Source organism: Cynoglossus semilaevis, chromosome 12, assembly GCF_000523025.1.
Source record: "Cynoglossus semilaevis isolate Cse_v1.0 chromosome 12, Cse_v1.0, whole genome shotgun sequence".
Taxonomy (NCBI): Eukaryota; Metazoa; Chordata; class Actinopteri; order Pleuronectiformes; family Cynoglossidae; genus Cynoglossus; species Cynoglossus semilaevis.
Genome location: NC_024318.1, coordinates 6,026,237 through 6,047,435, shown reverse-complemented (window position 1 = coordinate 6,047,435; position 21,199 = coordinate 6,026,237). Strand labels below are relative to the sequence as shown.

At 40.5% G+C, this 21,199-nt stretch overlaps 2 protein-coding genes across 10 annotated transcripts in view; both read left to right on the top strand.

Moving 5' to 3' along the window:
• The window catches only part of LOC103387204 (apoptosis-stimulating of p53 protein 2), a 31,305-nt gene that overhangs the window by 8,597 nt on the left and 1,509 nt on the right, over positions 1 to 21,199 (top strand). The window contains exons 3-21 of one of the 9 annotated variants that reach the window (XR_003051393.1): positions 867 to 1,014; positions 1,849 to 1,962; positions 3,026 to 3,096; positions 3,414 to 3,515; positions 4,357 to 4,531; positions 4,633 to 4,814; positions 4,924 to 5,088; positions 6,675 to 6,722; positions 6,839 to 6,898; positions 7,885 to 8,068; positions 9,726 to 9,848; positions 10,154 to 10,278; positions 10,384 to 10,792; positions 11,424 to 12,286; positions 13,215 to 13,352; positions 13,484 to 13,617; positions 13,733 to 13,899; positions 13,994 to 14,193; positions 14,292 to 14,391. Coding sequence is in view for 8 of the 9 variants with exons in the window: in XM_017037470.2 (XP_016892959.1) it covers positions 867 to 1,014; positions 1,849 to 1,962; positions 3,026 to 3,096; positions 3,414 to 3,515; positions 4,357 to 4,531; positions 4,633 to 4,814; positions 4,924 to 5,088; positions 6,675 to 6,722; positions 6,839 to 6,898; positions 7,885 to 8,068; positions 9,726 to 9,848; positions 10,154 to 10,278; positions 10,384 to 10,792; positions 11,424 to 12,286; positions 13,215 to 13,352; positions 13,484 to 13,617; positions 13,733 to 13,899; positions 13,994 to 14,193; positions 14,292 to 14,333 (3,450 nt within the window). In the remaining variant the exon portion in view is untranslated. Of the gene's footprint in view, positions 1 to 866; positions 1,015 to 1,848; positions 1,963 to 3,025; positions 3,097 to 3,413; positions 3,516 to 4,356; positions 4,532 to 4,632; positions 4,815 to 4,923; positions 5,089 to 6,674; positions 6,723 to 6,838; positions 6,899 to 7,884; positions 8,069 to 9,725; positions 9,849 to 10,153; positions 10,279 to 10,383; positions 10,793 to 11,423; positions 12,287 to 13,214; positions 13,353 to 13,483; positions 13,618 to 13,732; positions 13,900 to 13,993; positions 14,194 to 14,291; positions 15,402 to 21,199 lie in introns of those variants that run through there. The other 8 variants (XM_017037471.2, XM_008321738.3, XM_017037470.2 and 5 more) reach the window with 8 other exon arrangements.
• Positions 17,200 to 21,199, top strand: part of LOC103387203 (semaphorin-4G-like) — a 19,133-nt gene continuing 15,133 nt past the window's right edge. The window contains exon 1 of the mRNA XM_008321735.3: positions 17,200 to 17,576. The gene's annotated coding sequence lies outside the window, so the exon portion shown is untranslated. The remainder of the gene's footprint in view (positions 17,577 to 21,199) is intronic.

Genomic DNA, 21,199 nt, shown 5'->3' with positions numbered 1-21,199 from the left:
GTTAGCAGTTGGATGGCACAGAGTGAAATGGAATTCTGGGAGCTGTCCTCTGCTCTCTCTCTGGCACAGAGGAATGAAGGTTGGGAAATGGATACTGCTATCAGCAGAGCACACGTATTACTCTCTCACACAGAGAGAAGCATAGAAAAACTGGAAACCAGACACGGGAGTGCAAAGAATTGTGTTGCGTGAATCATGTGTTCAGTCTTTCTTTAAAGGTCACCAGATTTTTACAGTGGTGTACGGAAGTCTTGTTTTACCTTAAAACAAATGGACAAAGAGTGAATTGTTCTAATAACGCTCGTATAAATCTAAAAAGGAGTCCTCCAAGTCATGGAAAACAACTTTCACACTCACATCTTAGCTTTTAAAGTTTTATAAACAAATGAAACTGATTCATAAGTGTTATTTTCTGCTACGTTCTTACTAGTTTTTTGTTTACATTAACTTCTGAAACTGATTCATAAGTGTTATTTTCTACTACGTTCTTACTACCTCTTTGTGTACATTACCTTAAAATCTCTTAATATCTGACAGTAGGAAGGATTTGTATACAAATGTGACAGAGTTTTAGAAGTTATACTTACTTCCTGTGCTCAGACATGTTACTGTAGAAATGCTTTCTCAAGGTTATAATATATCCAGGAAGTCGTTAGACCTAAAAAAAATCTTAAGGGTTGCATAAGAAAAAATGTCCAGTAGATTGCTGGAAAATAACCCAATATGCAGATAATAATTATATACATAGATAACTGAAGGAGATCATGTTTAAACCACTTTATTTCACATCATTTCACATGTTGTCTGTCAATCTGAACCTCCCTTCCTCTCTTTCTCTCTCTCTTGCCCTCTCTTTTGTTGCACAGATGTTCCTGACAGTATACCTCAGTAACAATGACCAGCATTTTACTGAGGTTCCAGTCACTCCAGACACTCTGTGCAGAGATGTGGTGGAGTTGTGCAAAGAGCCCGGGGAGATGGACTGTCACCTGTCTGAGATGTGGCGCGGTTCTGGTGAGTGTCGTCAGCACTATATCCAGTGTGAACAGTCTGCACAACAGACAGGAGAAGAATCACATGATGTTATTCTGTGGAACTAAGATGTTTACCAAGAGACGGTTCAAATGCCTTGTCTTCGTCCGTTAGTGAGACATAAACAGCTTTTCAGACCATATGTAGATCAGCTGGGTGGTCAACTGCTTAGTGATTTCTTTTTGAAGGCTTTTGTCTCTTTGAATCTGCAATGCAAATGAAGTGGATCCATTAATCCCTGCCAAAATCACAAGCACCCTGACATCATCTACATCCCTCAGGTGGGGATGAGAGGGTGAGATTTTCCTGGTTGCCTCATTTCACTCATCTCTAAGAGATGGGGAGCATTCAGAATCCTGACTCAAGAGTTGCGCTTTGTCACCGTTTCCATGGCAATGTTGAAATAAGGGTGAATAAAGTGCCAATAATTTTATTTGAGTACTTCCTCAAGTAGCCGCTAAAAGACTGCTAGCTCCTCAGGCCCCTGCTGACTGTCGTAGAAAACAAAGCACTGCTGTTTTCATTAAATTAAGATATAAAGCTGTCATTGGCGCTTGCTGTAATTGTTAAAGGCACATTTCCATCTCAGTATGCTCCTTTCCTCCACCTGGTTCTTCACTAGAATCTAAGTTGTGTAGTGGAAATAACGGCTAATGACCAAGGGTTCCTGGTGCGACTTTGGCAGTGTTTTTGTGATAATAATTGTCGACACATCAGTTATTTCTCCTGATGCTATTTTTAGAAATCATCAAACTCACTCCTTGCGATTTTATAACATTCTTTCTATGTGCCTATTCCCCTCACCCCCATCTGCAGAGCGAGCTGTAGGGGACGGGGAGAGGATGCTGGATGTGCTCCAAAGATGGGGGCAGCACAGGGCTGAGGTGCGCTTCTTTCTGCGTCATAACCGAGCACCTGGCAGAGAGACCGGTAAGCGTACACATTTATCACGAGACACAACAACACATGTGACAGACAATCATGCAAAAGGGTTACTTTTACTTGACCTTAGTTCAGAGGTTTGGACAGAGGCTGTCTGCCAGAGAGAAAAAAACTGGCGTCAATACAATACAACAGCAGAGACAAGGGCAGCATGAGCATTGTCTGAAGGAAATAAATACCCACAACTGTATGAAATGAAAGATGTCTTCTGAACATTACCAAGTAGGACTGGGCAATGTATAGATTTTGGATGACGATATTGATATATTTTTATATATGACTTTTAAATATATATGATATTTTTCAGTTTGTTTTTTCCAGGAACAGTAAACTCCACTATTCTCTCATCTCCCAGTTGCATAACTAAACACTTTTACCCTCGTGTCCTGAGTCTGACACAGGGATTACCGACTGTTTTCTCTTCCTGTTATCTTAGTCTGCTCTTGTTTTCCCACACTGTTGGCTCAGCGCTGGTCAACAGGAAACTCATTTTGGTTTATAGTCTAGATCCACTCATATTTCAACTCATTTCCCTTGAGTTTTGGTTTTGTTTTTTTCATTTTTACAACAGTTAACTGTTGCATATGTTGAACATGTATGTTTTTACTGTATGGTCATCTGAAACTATTATGCAGGTGCTAGGGTTTTGCTCATAGGCCATTGGAACGAATATAATGAATATAACTATATTTACATACATGTGGAAACAGTGGTTTGTATTAGGGTTTAATCCAGACATCCATACATGTGGAAACAGTGGTTTGTATTGGGGTTTAATCAAGAGATCTGTGTGTCAAAAAAAGCACCTATTCAAGTAGTTTCCTAGAGAAGCAGAGATCCACACCCACCTCTGAAACCCCAGAAAAACTCCTGATTCCTACCTGTGTCTGCATTTGCAGATGGGATGAAGTTCCAGTTCATTTTCACAGCGATCTGTAAAGGTCACAAATTTGCTCAGCTTGCTGTTTTAGTCAGTCTGAGAATGTTGCCCTTGAAGAAACTCGACAATGGATTGTGATTTCTCATGTATTGTCTGGGCTTGTTTATGCAGGAGGCTCAAGAGGCATGGAGCCAAAAAGAAATGGAATGAAAGGCCCCCAAGACAGGAGGATGGAGAATGGGGTAAGATTCTATATTTGAATAATGTTTCTGATCACCATTACACATGTTTTGTTTTTTGGAATATTTTAGAACTTAAAAGCTCTGTTTTTACAGTACATTGAATTATATTTGGGTGCTATACTATAAATAATGTGATCATTAATAATCAAATTTTTTTCAGCCTGATACATTTTTGCGCATAAATAACATTTAGGATATGGGGAAAACATTGCATCAAAGTACATACATACATACCTTATTTGATATAAAAAAAAAAAGTCCAAGACCTAATTTGTGCAAGTACTGAAGCCCTTGTCCTTCTATTCAAATCTGTCCAGGTGGGCACACCAAGGATGGACATGACACTGGCTGAGCTTCAAGAGATGGCAGCCAGACAGCAGCAGCAGATTGAAGCTCAACAACAGCTCCTTGCGTCCAAGGTGAATAAAAGACAAAGTGCAGAAAAAGAGACAGGAAAGGTAGTATCGACATCATTGGATTAGAGGATGGGTATAAAAGTGAAAGCAGGAGAGTGCAGTGAAAATTGTAGGGAAGGTTATTTAGGGGCAGAGTAGTGGGGGTTAGAGATGGAACGTAAACAAAGGCACTAAAACGCCTCTGTTTCACTTGCTAAAATAAGATGATACTCACAGGCTAGAAAGAAGAGCTTTGTACTGCTAAGATGTGAAACTACTTGTCAATGGCTGCAGGGATCTAGTATCACTCTGCACTGTAGACAAGGGATTTAGGCAGAAAAAATATTAAATTAACACTTGGCTCACCATTTTCCTCCTGCTCTTGTTTTTGGATCTTACTTCTACTTGATAAAACAGGCGTATGTGCTGTATTGAAGCCCTTAAAGAACATCACGTTTACCTTTGCTAATGTTTCACACCCTAACTTTGTCCTGCAGGCAAGAGCTTGTGTTGTCAAACCACTTGTGCAGTTACTTTTTATACCTGTGGGTATGACTGTGTGCCAAGGGAATGTAACCTCCAGCAATCAGTGTTCACCTGCACGAGTACAGCAAATAAACAGGCACGGACATCAGCACACATGCCCTAAAGAAAGGATGAAATAATGTTTCAATCGATTTCAAAGTAAACTGCTACAGGGTTTTGGAAGTAGTAAGCTTCACTTGTTCACCCAGCCCATAATGATTCCCCATTTTGTATTAAATGCCCTGCATTAAGTCGCATGGAAGTAGCAGCTAAGGAATAATTACAGACAGAGAGGGGACAGAAAATTGTAAGGTGATTTTAATCATGCTGCTGTTCACAGGAACAGCGACTGCGCTACTTGAAGCAGCAAGAACAGCGTCAGCAGCAGCAGGCCTCCGAGCAGGAGAAGTTGCAACGCCTTCGGGAAAACATCGAGAACCAAGAGACCCGGCTCAAGAAGGTCCGGGCCCTCAAGGGCCAGGTGGAGCAGAAACGCGTCAGCAATGGAAAATTAGGTTGGTGTATGAGTTGGAGAGTAAATGGTTGGATTTTGAGTTTCCTCTTACATCTCTTTTGTCTACCCATCGGTGCTTATCCCTCTTGAAACGTGGTTCAGTGGAGGAGATAGAACAGATGAACAACCTGTTCCAGCAGAAGCAGAGGGAACTAGTGATGGCCGCATCCAAGGTGGAGGATCTCAGTCGACAACTGGAGATTCTCAAAAATGGAAAAATGGACAACTTCCACGACAGTCAGGGCTCTGTGGCTGAACTAGATCGCCTTTACAAGGAGCTGCAAGTATGAGATTCTTTTTTTTTTTTTTTTTTTTTTTTTTTAACAAAGATTGGCCACAGAATGCCTATATTGAACTCTCTTAGTCAAATACTCGCTCTTTCTTGGTGTTTAGGTAAGGAACAAGCTTAACCAGGAACAAAACTCCAAGCTGCAGCAGCAGAGAGATAGCTTGAACAAGCGAAACCTGGAGGTGGTAGCCATGGACAAACGAATCAGTGAGCTGCGGGATCGGCTGTCAAAGAAAAAGGCAGCGTTGCAGCAAAAGGAAAATGTGCCTGTAAGTATCATCAACCACAGACACATAAACTGACACATGATACCCACAGGAACCCTGAAAAGCAAGTAATGCAGTGTCATGACAAGAACAAAATGTCATTACAGAGACATTCATAGCTGTTTAGGGTGAGGGGGATGGTTTTGATTGAAGCTGCACTCCCAGGGCTTACGATTATATTTAGAAAAAAATCATATATCCATATTTTGTGTATGTTTAGGAATGTCTGCACCATTTTGTCAAACCATGGACACCTGTCTTTTTTTATTTTTTATTATTTGATCCCTCTCACTGAGATTCCTGATGGAGGATTGGTCTTTGGTCGGATTGTGTTACACAGCTGTGCTTGCTCTTTTCTTCTTTTTTTTTTTTTGGATCCATTCTGCTGCGTGCTTAGTTCTATTTGGCACAAACAACTGCTGAAGATCAGTGGGTGGTAATGACTGGGACATTGCAGACGGACAGGAATGTCAGAGGAGATGCTATCTGCTTCGGCTGCTCTCGTGACAGAAACAGGAAGGTGCTAATCATTGGTTAACCAGAGATAAACAAGCATCTTTCAAACAACTGTGTTTGATGAACAAGTTTCAAAGTGAAAAAGATGAAAGTGGGATTAAACACAGAAGAAATCACGTTAATATGTGAAGGGACTGATAAAGGAAGTTAAGGACCTCCACTTGTGATGAATGCCCTTTTACTCACTGAACATCAGAAAACACAATGGACAGGGAGAACAAAGATTAATGAGACTAAAATGATGGATGATGATTATGATAAACACTATAAATTATCCACCAGCCTTAACACTGATTCAGTGATGGATAACTTTGTTTTTGCCTGTCTCACCTTCAGTGGGTCATCTTCATCATTTCCAGCAAATTTCTTATTAAATTGGTATGTGATTATTGTTGTTCTTATTACCTTGCTATTTTCTTTATAGAATGCAAATTAGTTAACAGGTAAAAATCATCGTTAAAATGATTTGACACACTCCGTCAAAGGACTTTTTACTTTTTGTACTTGCATCCACGGTACATACCCTCCCTCCCCTGCAGGGGGTGCCACAATCAGTCTTTTTCCAAAAAGTCAGTTTTATTTCTTTTGATTCAGTTCAAATGTTATGAAAAATGTCAGTTCAGCTACATCATCGGATGTGAGAATTACACCTAATGACATCCACGTCTGAGGCAGCAGTCAGCGTGTGTGATGGAGTGGGACCAGAACAGAGAAAGCAAGTGTGCATGCATGTGTTTTAAAGATGAAGGGCTTGAATAGGTTCTAGTCAGGAGGTGATTTACCCACACTCTGCCTGGAATCATAATGAGTGGGCCTTTTTTACTTTAGTACAAAGACACGCTCCATCCAAGCTGCTCTCTCTTCCAAGCAAATGGCAACCGCCGGGCTGACATCACACCACAGCCACTTATAACCATACTGACTGAAGAGCTCTACCACTTGAGTCACCCCCTTACCGTTTTAGATGACGAGTTCAGGGGAAACAAAATAAGCCAGGCTCATACTAGCTTGGTTCAAGGGAGACTATATATTTTTGAACTGCTTTTGCATGTCTGTGCTTTTGTTTTCTCAAGAATGGCTTTCCCAGTAAAGAGCGGGCTTCAAAAGAAACTCATCTTCAGGTAATTACCATCGGAGCTGAAAATATTTGTCTTTTTATTTCCTCTGATCTTGACTTTGGACTATAATCACATAAGAGGACATTATTATTTTCTGTTTTGCTTTTGACGTTTTATAGGTCAAACTACCATATCCATCTGAGTTAGGCATGCAGGTTGACTTACTGTCAGCTGTCAGAGTGAGTTTTGTCCTGAAATTATTCTGGAAAGTCTTTAATACTGTTGGGAGGTTTGGAAATTCTTAAGGAATTACTTGAAAAATCTACAGATTGACCTCAAATGTGTATTATATATTCTTTACTCAGTATCTGAATAATATAAAAGGCAGAGCTCAGCAGATGGTGGTGAGTTGACGGCTGATTGTATTGATACCAACTTACACACACTTCCCAATAACAATGAATTGTAATTGTAACCACTTTTGTCTTATCAGCAGGTCTGAATGCTTGAGTCCTTTATTACTGTAATATAATGTCCAACACCACCCACAGGTCAGAAAATTTAAGAACTTAGCTCCAATGTTGTCTACAAAGACTTTTTGTTTTTGTTTGTTAAAACACAATAATTATAAGTTCTCATATGATGTGAATAGGGTGAAGTTCCAATGACAAATATGTAGGTCAACGGTTATCTATCTTATCCTTATGAGCAGCTGTTCATTTATGACTTCTTTGGAAATGCTTTATGCCAAATATGCCACAGTGACTGATTTAAAAAAAAAAGAAAAGAAAAAAGCTTTGGCCGCCAAAGGATTTGAGTGAATGAAAATTGAGAGTGAATTTTCAAACTAAGGCTGCACTTTTCTCTTTTTTTGTTGCTTCTGTCATGGACTTATGTGGGGGTGGTGTTAGGTCTATGGTGAATCTATGATTAACGTTTGTGTAGTTTGATGAACGTCAGCCACAGCCCTGATATAAAAGGACCGTCTGTCATTTCACTCACAGTCACTGGGTGTAAGCCACATCCCATAAAGCCTAAAAATCCAACGTATGGTATCAGAGCACTGTTCACCTGGTGACCCAACATCTCAGCATCACCACTCTCTGATTTAATTCACCTCCTTATGCCAGACTCTGTCTTTCTTTTTGGTAATTTCATCACTGACTTTATCCAAATAAACTTCTGCTCTTCTTCCATTTCTTTGCTCTTCTCTTTCACTGAACAGCAGCCCTCTGATGGCCAAGCCGGACAGCAGACGGGTCCATCTCGTGTGGCAGCGGTCGGCCCATACATACAGTCGTCCACCATGCCCCGGGGCCCAATGAGACACGAGCTGCTTGTGAAACCAGCCTACCCTGACGGCACTGCCACGCTGCCTTCCCACGACCCACAGAGCAAGGCTAGCGCAGGTGATTAAGCTGTTACAAGTGTTCTTTTTTTTTACTAGATTTTTAGGTGATTAAAAAGAACACTTGTAACAACAAGTGTTCTTTTTTTTACTAGATTTTGCTACTAAAAAAGTACTTCCCAAAAATCCTATTATAAATAATTAGCAGCATCTGTATGGAAAACAACAGCAGAGACTTCCTAACTTCTGGGAATCCTCTGCAGCTGTGATCTGTGTTTCTTGTTTATTATTCTGGAGCTGGTTTCTTTTTTTGAAATGTAAAAAAGTCCTTCTCGCCACCAGCAGGGGCAGAAGAGTCTCGGTTGCCAGCTGGTTGTGATGTCACTCTGAGCTCAGAAGGTAGCTTAAGTACTATGTGTTGTGACTCAGGTTTAGTCAGCCTGAAGTTCCAAGTCTTTTGCATCGTTTCCACTTTCTCTAAACTTGTGGTATTTACTGTAGTGAGTGACCTACTTTCTCCTCCAGATTTATTTTATTTTCCTTTTTTGCAGTGGTTTGTTTTCTTCACACTAATCTAACACTATCCTTGGCAAGAGTTATTGACACAGGGGATGTTATTATATATTCCAACATCGCTTTTCCCTAACGTGATTTCAAATGTGCTATTAAAAACACTTGAAATTAATAGAATTTTTCACTAAAATGAAAAAACATCCAACAACATCCTGGTATGTTTTAGTGTGCACTGAAATGAAAGAAAAATAGTCAGGATTTACCAATAAATGAAAAGAAATTTGTCACATAATAAAGACAGGTTTGATTCTTAAATATTCTTTCTTTATTATTATCCCCTTGAATCCAGATTTAAAAGAAACTTTTTGTGTTTTGTGTTTCCATCTGTGATGTGGTTGCACTCAATTTTGTTTTGCATGCTAACTTGATGTGCAGTGTGTGGATGTCGGAACGGGAGGTGCAGAGAAACTGCTCATTCCTAGTTTTCTCCACAATGAGAACATTTTGCATAGAACAAGACAGGAACCTCCTGGGGAATGTGGCAGAATCTGTGTGGTCTCGTTTGTGGGTCCACGTGTAGAACAATTCAACTTGTCTACAGCTGCTTCATTTTTGTTTTTCCTCATTTTAATGCATCTACCTCAGAAGCCATATTCTTGCTTAAGCCTCTGAAAGAGCTGCGGGCGAAGAGAAAAGGTACACACTAGTGTTTCTGTGTGTTCATGAATGGCACTCAGCAGTCTTGTTTTTCTTTCTGTGAGAGGAAAAAGATCCACTGATTACATATTTGTCATATTTCCACTATGGATTGCTGTTGCGTGTGTGTGTGTACGTGTTTTTGTTCTTCTTCTGTGTTAATATAGGTTTCTCTTTTTTACTGCTGCTCTTAAATGGGTCAGTTGGAGAGAAAAAAAAAAGTGACGTGCAGTGTAACATCTCACCAAACCAGTCGGGTCTTGTTCAGAAACGTGTGTACGATGATGCACAAGAGCTCTGTTTGAAACACACAAAGTATGACATGGAACCAAACTGTGGTATCACAGTATCTATAAACTTATAAAGCACTACCTAAAACCTTTTAGCATCGTAGCACAAGCTTGATGTGCAGTTATGTCCAGATTAATTGAAGAACACAGCATTTTCCACTGTCTTTATTGATTCTGCTAACTGTTTAATTCTTTGTTGCCTTTACCTTTACTCCTCAGGTATTCATCCCTCCAGGCTGCCAGACTGGGGATCTTCAGGTATGGACTCCAACACCAACGGTCACGGTTCTGCTTCCACACTGCCACGAATGAACTCCCACGCCAACGCTAACTCTGAGAATGGTAAGAGACTATGGGTCTAAGACAATATCAATACACTGAAATATTGTGATATTTTGTTCCACAATATATTGCTATTATTGCTCTTCTACACCACTGTATTAATTTACCTACAATTAAATTGTTTTAAATCATATCACCACCTGTATCATATCACCAGATTCTTGCCACACACCCCTATAGAGACCCCTTAACATTGCATACTGTACATGTGGTTCGTTGTAACCCAAAGTTCAGTATATTTGTAGATGCTGCAGCAACACTTCAATCATACTAACTCTTCTTTAAATCTGCCCCTTGTAAATAAGTAGATGACGCAGAACTGAAGAGAGACCGGAAAGTACGTCCATTTTCCATGTTTGAGCCAACAGAAGCTCCTGCTACCTCTCTCCGGAAAAACCAGAGCAGCGATGACTTGGTCCGCGATGCTCAGGTGAGAATTGCCAAAACTCTCATGAACAATTTTGATCTTATTCCTTTATCATCCCACTCAGGTCAGTGCATATTTTCCTTTACAACTGTTGTTTCTCATTTGCAGGCTGCTCCCAAGGCCCCAGTGAAAGTGCCTCCTCCCGTCCCCACCAAACCAAAAGGCCCAGGTGTTGTACCCTACGGTAAACCAGGCCTCAACACCGGCACTTTCCCCAAAGCCAAGTCTCACAGCCAGCAGCCCCAGGTATCGCAGAACCGCAGCACAATGACTGCGTCACAGAGTCAGACACTTCCTCTGCCTAATAAGCAGGACACTCCTCCAGCAGCCACCGTACGACCGTTCACCCCCGAGCTGCCCTCCTCCAAAGATCCCAGCCTAAGTAAACCTCAGACTTTGGCAGCCAGCTCCATATACTCCATGTACACTCAGCAGCCCGGAGCAGGCAAACCCTTCCAGTCCAATCTGCACGGCGTCATCAACAGAGCCCAGAACCGCAACAACGGATTTGCCAGTGGTAAGAACGTGTCACTGTAACATGTTCCTTTCAACGCAAGGACACTCTGCACATCACAGGCCTTGATAATAACAGGCTGATATCATCTATAGTTACCATAGTAAGGGATTCACATCTTAGACAGGATATCTACAGTTACATTTCACTACATTTGTGAGATGAATTCTGCACATCACAGGCCTTGATAATAACTATATCTACAGTTACATTTCACTACTAAAATCTGCTGTTAGTTTTGTCAGATAGACTTTTCCCACTGAGAAAACATTCACACATCGGTGACCAGAGCAGCAGGAGCCACGGAGACTGGACCATCTGTTACATCTTACTTTTAGAGAGACAAACATATTAACTCCTCATGACTGAACTTCTATTGTCTGCAGGCAACGAACTCCTGCTGGTGTCTCTATATGTGGATTAATGTGGTGTTTTCTTGAATAATTTTCAATTTGCCGTATGATCCAATTTTAAGGCCATCTGAAATTATGGTTCACACATTTAACACTAGCACTAAGACAATCCCCTTTAAAATTTCAGAAACAAAAACTAAATCTGTCGTTGAAATTGACCAATGATTACTCTGCTTTAATTCTAAACAGTTGTTACACTTGTTTGCTGTCTTTGTTTCTAGTGTACGGAAAGCCAGTATTTCCCAGTGGAATCTCCCAGTATCCAGAGAATCCGTACCAGGACAGACGATCTCCTGCCTTCGACGAGGTGGATCACAGCGGAGCTAACAATGTTGGTCCAAGCCCGTCTGAGGGCCCCCAACCAGAAACTGAGCGCATCCCCCGGCCCCTCAGCCCCACCAAGCTTCTGCCCTTCATTTCAAACCCATACAGGCACCAGAGTGAGAGTGACCTGGAGGCATTGAGAAAGAAACTGTATAACGCACCAAGACCCCTGAAGAAGCGCAGCTCCATCACAGAGCCTGAAGGGCCCGCGGGGCCCAACATTCAGAAACTCCTCTATCAGAAGACCACGTTGGCAGCCATGGAGACCACTGTCGGTACACCGTCCACTCCAAACTTTGTTGGTGAGCCAGAGAGAACAGCAGAGGGTTCTGCAGAGCCACAGGTTCCCGGCTCACTAAGTGGTGCAGAGGACCAGCCGTCAGAGACGGGACAGGCTCCAGAAGCAGGACCTCCACTGTCTTACGTCCCGAGTCCTAACGTTCCAGTTCCTGCTCATACCGAACAGAACAAAACGCCATCGGCCATCCCACAGGCCGAGGACATTATACCCCCTCCTCCACCCTCCCACCCAGCTCCCAGGCCAGACGATGGTAATTTCCCACCACCCCCTCCACTGCCACCTGCGGGCTTGGAAGACACAATGTCCAACCTCCCTCCTCCACCTCCAGAGGGCTTCATGGAGGAGTTCCCTCCTTACCCTCCTCCCCCGTACCCCAGTGGAGCGGAGCAGGAGATTTTGGGAGAGGATCCCTTTTACATGAAGGCACCAGAGGTCACGGGCCAGGTCACACTTCCACCGGTAAGTCGATGTTGTGTTGTTGCTGATTGTCAGTTCTTACATGTTGTCACATGTCATGGACGCTGTTCTCCTGGTAGATTATTCTTGTGTTCTTCTTAAAACCCTTCACATGTTCCAGCGAGGGGCGAATCATGAGTTTCAGATGTGTATTAGTGAGCGCGTTCAGCAGTGACCTGCTCTGATGTTATATAATTAATGATCCTCATCAAGTACGGCTTTTGTTTCTGCAGAAAGCGGCCTTATTCTGCCAGCACTAAGTGGCTGCCCGCCCTACTTTCTCACATTAACTTGAAGGCAATCTGCACCGAAAATAAACACTATTCAGACTTTTCTTGTTGTTGTTTAGCTGTTAAGTGCAGCACATTAGGCACCTAAATGGGTTAGTCCAAAAGTTTCACATATAGCTCATTTACATTAAAATGGTCTTGTGTGCCCACGGTGCTATAAGCAGAGTGAAACAGCCAGGAAAAGTATTTTAACTCTTTCATCTGTGTTTTACTGCACACAGAATCCTGAACAGCAGAAGATTTGACCAAATCTCTCCAATAAATATAAAGAGAGAAAAATTATTTACTTTTTCATTTATTTATTGAACATTATTAATCTGCTGATATGCTCTGGTATTGGGCCAAGTTAGCAGTTTATATAATCTGTATTTATCCTACTTAGTACTAGAACCACCAGTGTGTACAGTCATGGTTTCAGAAAATACTTTCTTAACAGTGTGTGCTGCTGAAAGGTGGATTATCTCCGTGCTCTGAGTCTGACAAACACTTTTCCTGCTTTCAGTTCAGGTTGAACTTGACTTAAAGTGGACGTTTGTGCTGAATGAAAAGGAGTTTTGGCAAATGTTTGGAGTTTATTCTGAGCTCTTTTTTTTCATTTTAGAAAGTATAACTTGATTTACATATTTTTGTTGTGTTTTCAGGGTAAGAGGACCAACTTACGTAAGATTGGGTCTGAACGGATAGATCACAGCATGAGGGTGAAGTTCAATCCACTGGCTCTACTGCTGGACTCTTCTCTGGAGGGAGAGTTTGACCTGGTTCAGAGAATCATTTATGAAGTAAGCCATGTTTTTGTGTCAGCTCTTATACTCAACAATGAGCTACAGTTAAGAAATTCTATATAAAACGTCTAGTTATTAGAACTGAATTCAAAGTTTTGATTGAGCTTTATGGTATTTCTCCATCCCAGGTGGAGGACCCTAGTCAACCCAACGACGAAGGCATAACAGCTCTTCACAACGCAGTCTGTGCTGGACACACAGAGATTGTCAAATTCCTGGTCCAGTTTGGTGTCAATGTCAATGCTGCGGACAGTGACGGCTGGTAAGTTGAATTTCAGCTCCATCATCTCTTGTCTTTTTAGCTGTGTCTACAAACATCTGAACATTGTGTTCTCTCCTCATCTTTTTTATTCTTCATCTGTTATCATTTCACACAGGACACCACTCCACTGCGCTGCATCCTGCAACAATGTCCAGGTGTGCAAGTTTCTCGTTGAGTCTGGCGCCGCAGTGTTCGCCATGACCTACAGCGACATGCAGACAGCAGCTGATAAATGTGAAGAGATGGAGGAGGGCTACACCCAGTGCTCTCAGTTCCTCTACGGTGAGTGGGATCAGGGATCAGAGATCAAGATCTGTTCTTAAAAGATTGGCATTTTAATTCTTGGTTCTGTTGCTTTTTGTCTTTTTAACCTCAGGGGTTCAAGAGAAGATGGGCATCATGAACAGGGGCGTGGTCTACGGTCTGTGGGACTACAGTGCAGGAAACCTGGACGAGCTGTCCTTCAGCGAAGGAGACAGCATGACCATCGTACGCAGAGAAGATGAGGAAGAGATCGATTGGTGGTGGGCGAGAATGGCCGACACCGAGGGTTACATCCCTCGCAACCTCCTAGGGGTGAGTGCTGAGTCACCCAAGAAGTAAAATGTATTAATGATCATGCAAAAACTTCATTCCAGAAACTTTCATCGTAACACTTTTTTCTCCCCCCTCAGCTCTATCCCAGAATAAAACCAAGGCAGAGAAGCCTGGCTTAAACACAACCAACTGTGTACATTCCAGTCTGCCAGTACACACACACACACATACACACACATACACAAAGAAGAGAAAAGGACTCTGCTGAACTGAAGAGATACAGGCAGACCGGAGAAAATGAAGGATCATCTTCGTGGCACTTTTCTAAATCTACAACAGAGAAACTCTCACATATTTTTTCAGACATGTTTCTTTTTCTTTTTTTCCACTGTTTTTGTATTTCCTTCGACATCTATTTTTTCTGAGCTTACTGTAAAAAAAATCACATGTAAATGGAACAAGCAGTATTTTTATTCCTAGAAAAGTAATTTTTACACTTTAGATTCATTCTTTATTGTAGCTATCACAGTTTGTTCTTTGCATTGCAGGTGTAGTTGATAACGATGGTGACGATATTTTTTTAATATAATGATGTCACCATGACAATCTAACGAGGCCTGTTTGTCATTGTCCGCTCCGAGTGATTGTGCCTCTGTAAAACAGCCTGCACTGGAGCTGAGCTATGACGTCTCTGCTGTGACCACCAACAAACTAAAAACGTGTTTTTTAATCATTGCTGTTCAGTCTGTGGTCAATGAAAATCTGTTCTATGTACTCCTTTGTACGAGAACATGGTAGAGATGCCATATTTACCACATATACCATGTATTTCTGTGACACAAACTAGTAACAATTTACTGTAGTAATGATAATAATATGAAAATGGACTTTAAACATGAAGGAAATGCCATCCAGTATAGTTGTTTTTCACTACAGCCATTTTCCATGGCTATGCAGTCACGGGAAAAGGCAAACTCTATACCGGAAAGATTGTTTTTTTGTGTGTGTGTGTAATCATTTAAATATGTCACATCACATTATAAAATCACAACATGTCTTAAGTCAAACTGTTTCTTAAAAAATGAAAGATGAATTTTATGTTCTTCACATTCCTAAAAATCATCTTGTCACATATTTCTGTCAATGCAGATGTATTTATTCTTATTTTTATTTTTGTCCTTCTGTCATAAATGTATTCCAAATGTACTGTAGCATTTTAAACATTGACAATAAAATACTTTGTACTATGTTTTTGTCGCCCTGCACTTTCTTAGTCTGTCAAGTCAGAATCACAAGTGTAATCACACAGACGATATCTCCAATATTTGTTGTTATGCTATATTTGGTGCCCTCTGGTGGATAAAAGTTGTAGCTGTCATCTATATTAGGAAATTAATTCTCAATAAAGATTACTATAATCATTATAATAAGTCTCCAGAACAGAGACATTTTATGTTGCATGGAAAACCAGAACACTTATCTATAAGTTCGGGCCATTGTATTAATTTGGAGTATTAATCAAATGTCCTTGATTGAAATGATGTAGATACACATTGTTATTGGAGGAAAAGGTAATAAATTATAAAAAAATAATTTCCTACAGTCTGAATAAAAGAGATCTAAACCTTTTCAAAATATCCCATGAATTACAGGATGGTTGCAAATGTTGTGTAGATGCCTGTTAATTTAATAGCACAAAGAAAAGCACTGTCAGCCTTCGGCATTGTGGTTGTGACTAGCTGCATTGAACTCTGCAGAGCACCGAGGACACAAACTACACAAAATCCCTGCTGAGTTTGTGTAAAATTGTTGGACTATTTTCTCCATCATCACGTCTGTACCCACTGACTGACTGCATAATTGATGCAAACATTCATAATGCAGTAAAATTGGTTTTTAATGGAAAAACATAATCTAGAAAGAGAGAAACATGAGGGGCTGCTGTTGCTGCTCTTTCTCACTCACGGCTGATCTCTTCTGCTCCAGCAGTTGTTTTAATTTTTAGCAACAGTGTGCAGAGACACACGGGGCATACAAGCATAGCTATAAACCTCATCTATGCTTTTGCTGCTGCCTTGTATAAATATAGCCCCTCTGGGCTTGTGTTTGTGTATCTCTGGGGAAGGAAACACGGGAGAGAATGATGGGATCAGGTTTCCACACAGGCACCTTCCTTCATTAAATGCTGACCTCCTGTCCACATAACAACTGCATTCACTGCAATTTGAAATGGTGAAAGAGTTTGATATACTGTGTGTGTATATATATATATACATTGATTATCTCTGAGCCTGTTTCCCACCCGACAGTTGCAACATGTACCCACTCCTGTCTTCTCCTTCATTGTGTCCATGTATCTTGGTGTTTTCTTTAGTTCCTCCAGCTCTTGCTACAAGATTTTTTGTTAAATATAACAATTTATCTCTCTCCTTCACATGCTCCAACCACTTGAACTTTATCTCAGGAGTTTTATCTTCAAACGTTTCACCCTTAACTGTCCCCGTCATGCTGTCTGATATCAGTACAGTGCTGTAGAGCTTTTGTGCCTTTATCAACTGGTCTTAAAAAAACCCAAAACATTTGTAAACATTTTGTGAGAACATTACTCCTTTTGTCTTTATATACTGAGCCTAATTTTGAACACTCACCGAAACATTAATGTGTCCAGAATCAAGAAATTTATGTTTTTCTACCCTGAACGTAGAAAGTGCATTTATTGAATATATTTAACATCTAATTGTGTATATTATACACCGTATAAATACACTACCTTTACCGCACCTCAATTCTGTTTTCTGGATCCTTGGAATTTGGTGAAATTGTTTTTTGTTTTTTTGTTTTGTTTTGTGGCTAACGGCAGTGTGACACACTTGTATACAGGGACTCTGTACAGGAACTTAAATTTAATCTATTCGTGCAGGTTTTGTTATGTTTTAATACTAATATTTACACCTATTTGCGAAGCTTTACATGTGAGATACATCGTTCAACCGCTAGGTGTCAGTAAAGGGCCAGCAGGCAGTGCTGGACAAGACAGGTTGGTGTTCACCTTCATTCACTGATCGGAGTATTTCTGTGCAGGAGCGAATAGTTTCACCTGAGGAAAAACGGAAGAAGCGTCGCTGGATTGATAAAGGAGAACCAACTGGCTCGGTGTCTAAACAAGATAACGAGTAAGGAGTGAAGGCTGGAGGAGGAGCAGCAGGAGTAGGAGGTGGTGACAACACCACCTGTGACGAGTCGAGCTTAGAGCAGCTCATACACACTGAAGCCTCAGCTATTTTCTGCTGCTCCATTTCTGTGTTTGACAGAAAAGTGTGTGTCGCCTGCGTGTGTGGATTTGGTCAAAGTCCACTCGGATTTATCCTGAACTGAAGGAAACCTCAGATTTCTTATCTTCGAGGAAATTGTTCGTGTTTCAGGTAAGAAACAAAGACCGGCAGCACACGACATCACTGCAGAAACAACACTGTTTAAAAGTGACTTCATTTCAGGATTTCTACTATCTTTTTATGCACTTTCATTTGGATATTTGAAAAAAATTGTTGATTGCAACTATTTTCTCTATTAAATGTAAAAAAAAAAAACCCGCAATGGAATGTCTATGGTTGTTTCCTAAACACTAATACAAAATGTTTTTCATTGTCAGAAATTATAACGTATAAATTACATTTGAAATACATTACATAAACATTACATACGGTAAAAGACTGCAGTATAGATAGAAATAAACAGATAAAATAGATAGATATAAAATAGAAGATATATAATAATCTATTCCAAAACACTCCATAACCCAAATTATATTAGATGAACATGTGACCATTTAAAAGGTGTCAGATTGAGGCTTCTTGAATGTCAAATGCTGCTCTATTTAAGACCAATGGACTAACAAATAATGACAAAAACAATTCTTTGTGTTAAAAAAAGATCATTAGATTCAATTTAACACTGTTGTTTTTAAAAACACTAGTGTCCACAGGTAACAAAAGAGAGTAGGGGATACATATTAGCTGCAAAGCATTCCTATAATAATATTGTATTGGTATTATTAATAACAAAACAGGCATTTAATCAGTTTAAAGTTCATAATGAGATCATCATTATGAGTTCTTATCAGTTGTTGTTACTTGGGCTTGACTATATTCCAAACTCCTGCGAAAAACAAAAGTCATTGCTTCAGCAAGACACGTGTGTCTTTCTGGCGTTAGTCGTGTTTTAACTTGTGCAACGTTTATTTTAAAAATTGATTTACTCAGGTCTCAAACTGCAAACTCGACAGGTCACAAGGGGAGCTTTGCTGCGGACGAGATTTAAAGTGAGAAAAGCCTAGCCATGATTGAATGAATGGGCTTCGAACTCAGACGGTGATGATGCTCCGAATGTTTCAGTGGAATGATTGATCTGTTAAATATGGGCACATGGTCTTCTCGTCTGACCTTGATGTAATCAATACTCCTCATTCATTGACTCAGGAGTCTGGTGAAACCCAGTCGGCTCTCGGTTGTGTGTTCAGCCGTTAAAAATGCATGACTTTGTGCTATGGCATTTAGAATGAAAGGCATCTAACATGTGTAAATATGTGGTCAGTTAACCAGGGATCTGTTCTTATGTATGTTGACAGTAGTTGTTGGTGTTTTCTTTCTTTGTGACCTGTCATTCAGAGAGCACAGCGGCTGCTTTTACAGCTAGCTCCCAGTCATGTTATGGATGGAGACACTTTACACATTACAGTATTCTGTTGCATCTGTCAGGAAGAAACACCAGGAGGAGTTTCATCTTTATATCAGTAAAAAAAAATCAGTGTACAAATACACTGAAAAGGTTTTGCAATTGTGTCCAAAATTGCACAACTTGTTCTGTAAAGTAAGTTTTTACTGGGTTTGTTTGTACCTCTGTTTGTCAGTAGTATATAATTTGCTGTTATTTTTGTCTACTTTGTAGAACGGAGCTCTGCTGGATAATGTTTCTCCTGCTGCTCCTACCTGCTGTTTCCTTTGTTTAACTCACAGGGTTTCTTTGAGTGAGAATTTCTCTAAAGTCAGACTGTGACGCCAATTTGAGGAGAAAATTTGACAAGTTTGAATTATATTTTTGAAGATTTATTTTGCAAAATCTGAGAAAACCTCTTCTGATTTTTGTAGTTTCAAACTATAATTTTTTGGCATTTTTGGATATGACTAGAGCAGGAAGATGGAAAAGGCTTTGTAATGTAGTTGTCTTGATATCTTTATCTTCATTCGTCTACTTCGTGGTACAGACTGGTGTCACCAATACTTCAGTAGGTTGAGTTTCCATAAATATGCCATGAACTGGAAGGTAGAGTTATACTGGTGGCAGAGCTTTGTAACTCTAGTCAAACCACAGTGAAGACACCAAGCAGAGCAATGCTAACAACCAAGTTCATTATATTCAATACAAAAGGAAAGAAATAGTAACATATTAGACAAAAAAATCCATCAAATTGACACTAGTTAATACAGTCAGATTCTGTAATAATCAATAGATAACACTTTCTGCATATTTAACACAGTCAGCTGTACAGAAGGTGAGCAGAGCTTTTGCAACACGAGACCATTTCAACTAAAAACAGTGTCTGCTTTCCAGTAAACTGGTGATCTATCGCCATGTTTAAAGTAACAAATTGATACACATCGTTATTTAAATAGGTCTCAGCAAGAAAATCACCTTGTGATGACATTTTGTGTACATTCAGATATCAGGCACATATTTCAGTAAATCAATTTAATCAGTATAAATTGAGTGATTGCAGTGTTTGTGAAGACTTAAGGCTGGTGTGATTCCAAGGCTTGTTAATTTTCACTGGTCAAAACATTTTTCCCTGCACATCAAAAACAAAGCTTTTCAGGCTGCAGATGTGGAACCATTGTTTTATTGACTTCACTCACTGTGTACTATAAGTGTAAAAACCACTGAATGCACTGTGTTGTGTTTCCTTGTTGTGTGGTGGTCATTGTGGATGGACGGTTCAGTCAGTGTGGTACAGTACTGAGAACAAACGTGGTATAGTTCGGTTTCCTTCCTCTTGTGTGTTTTTTTTTAATCACAGTGTTTTAAACGCACACAGTCACTCGGCTGGAGTCCTTCAGGACAAATGTTGTCTGTTGATGGTGCTGTCGCCACACTTCTCCTCCTCTTGTCCATTCAAGCAGGTTTATAGAGTCTCTATGATGGCCTGTTGTGGGACCAGGAGTTGGCAGAGAAGATCACAGGTTGGCACAGATCAGGGGAGATCTGGCTGTGAATGGTGGCGTCGCTCTGAGTTCCTTGGGGAATGTATTTCTGTATTTTCATCATCTTTATATTCTGTTTTCCTTGTGTTTAGACCTGTGCACTCCACAAGCAATTAACAAGAAAAGGCTCCTGTATTTACGGTGTCAACAGCTGTGAGCCAGTCGGGATCTAACGGTTTGTCGATGAAAGAGAATAAAATATACCACAGTCTTTTATTCTGAACAGCTAGATGTTCTGACGGTAATTTATGTCATCGATCACAGCGTATTCTTCCGTAACTGTGAAAGATTTGCAAGATTAAAAGTCAACACCAGGTCCACACTGGATGAACGATCTGGACCCTGTCGCTCTGTACTGTGTGAGTCGGGCATCAGTGAAGTTCACTAAGTCAACACCGACACCTTACACAAGGGATCTGTGGGGAAACAAGTTGTGCATCAACAAATAACCCGTGGTCCAAATTAGTCCGGCCCACGACTGGATTCTGAAATAGACTAATCAACTAAAAATGTGATTTTAATTTCACCTTGTTTAAATGTCTGCCCCCCAAGTTTTCTGGTTTATAAAATTCTTGGATTTTTTCCCCCATGTTCTTCGGTCAGTCAAGTTCCGTTATGCATGTAATTTTTGAAATGATGAAATCTAAACTTTGCAACTTCACATCTACAGACTGTAGTGGAAATCCCCCTCAGATGAATCTCTGTCGTCCACACCTGCTTGCTGCCATGTTTAACCCAAACAGCAGCAGCAGCAGCAGCAGCAGCAGCAGCAGCCGCCGCCGCAGCCGGCC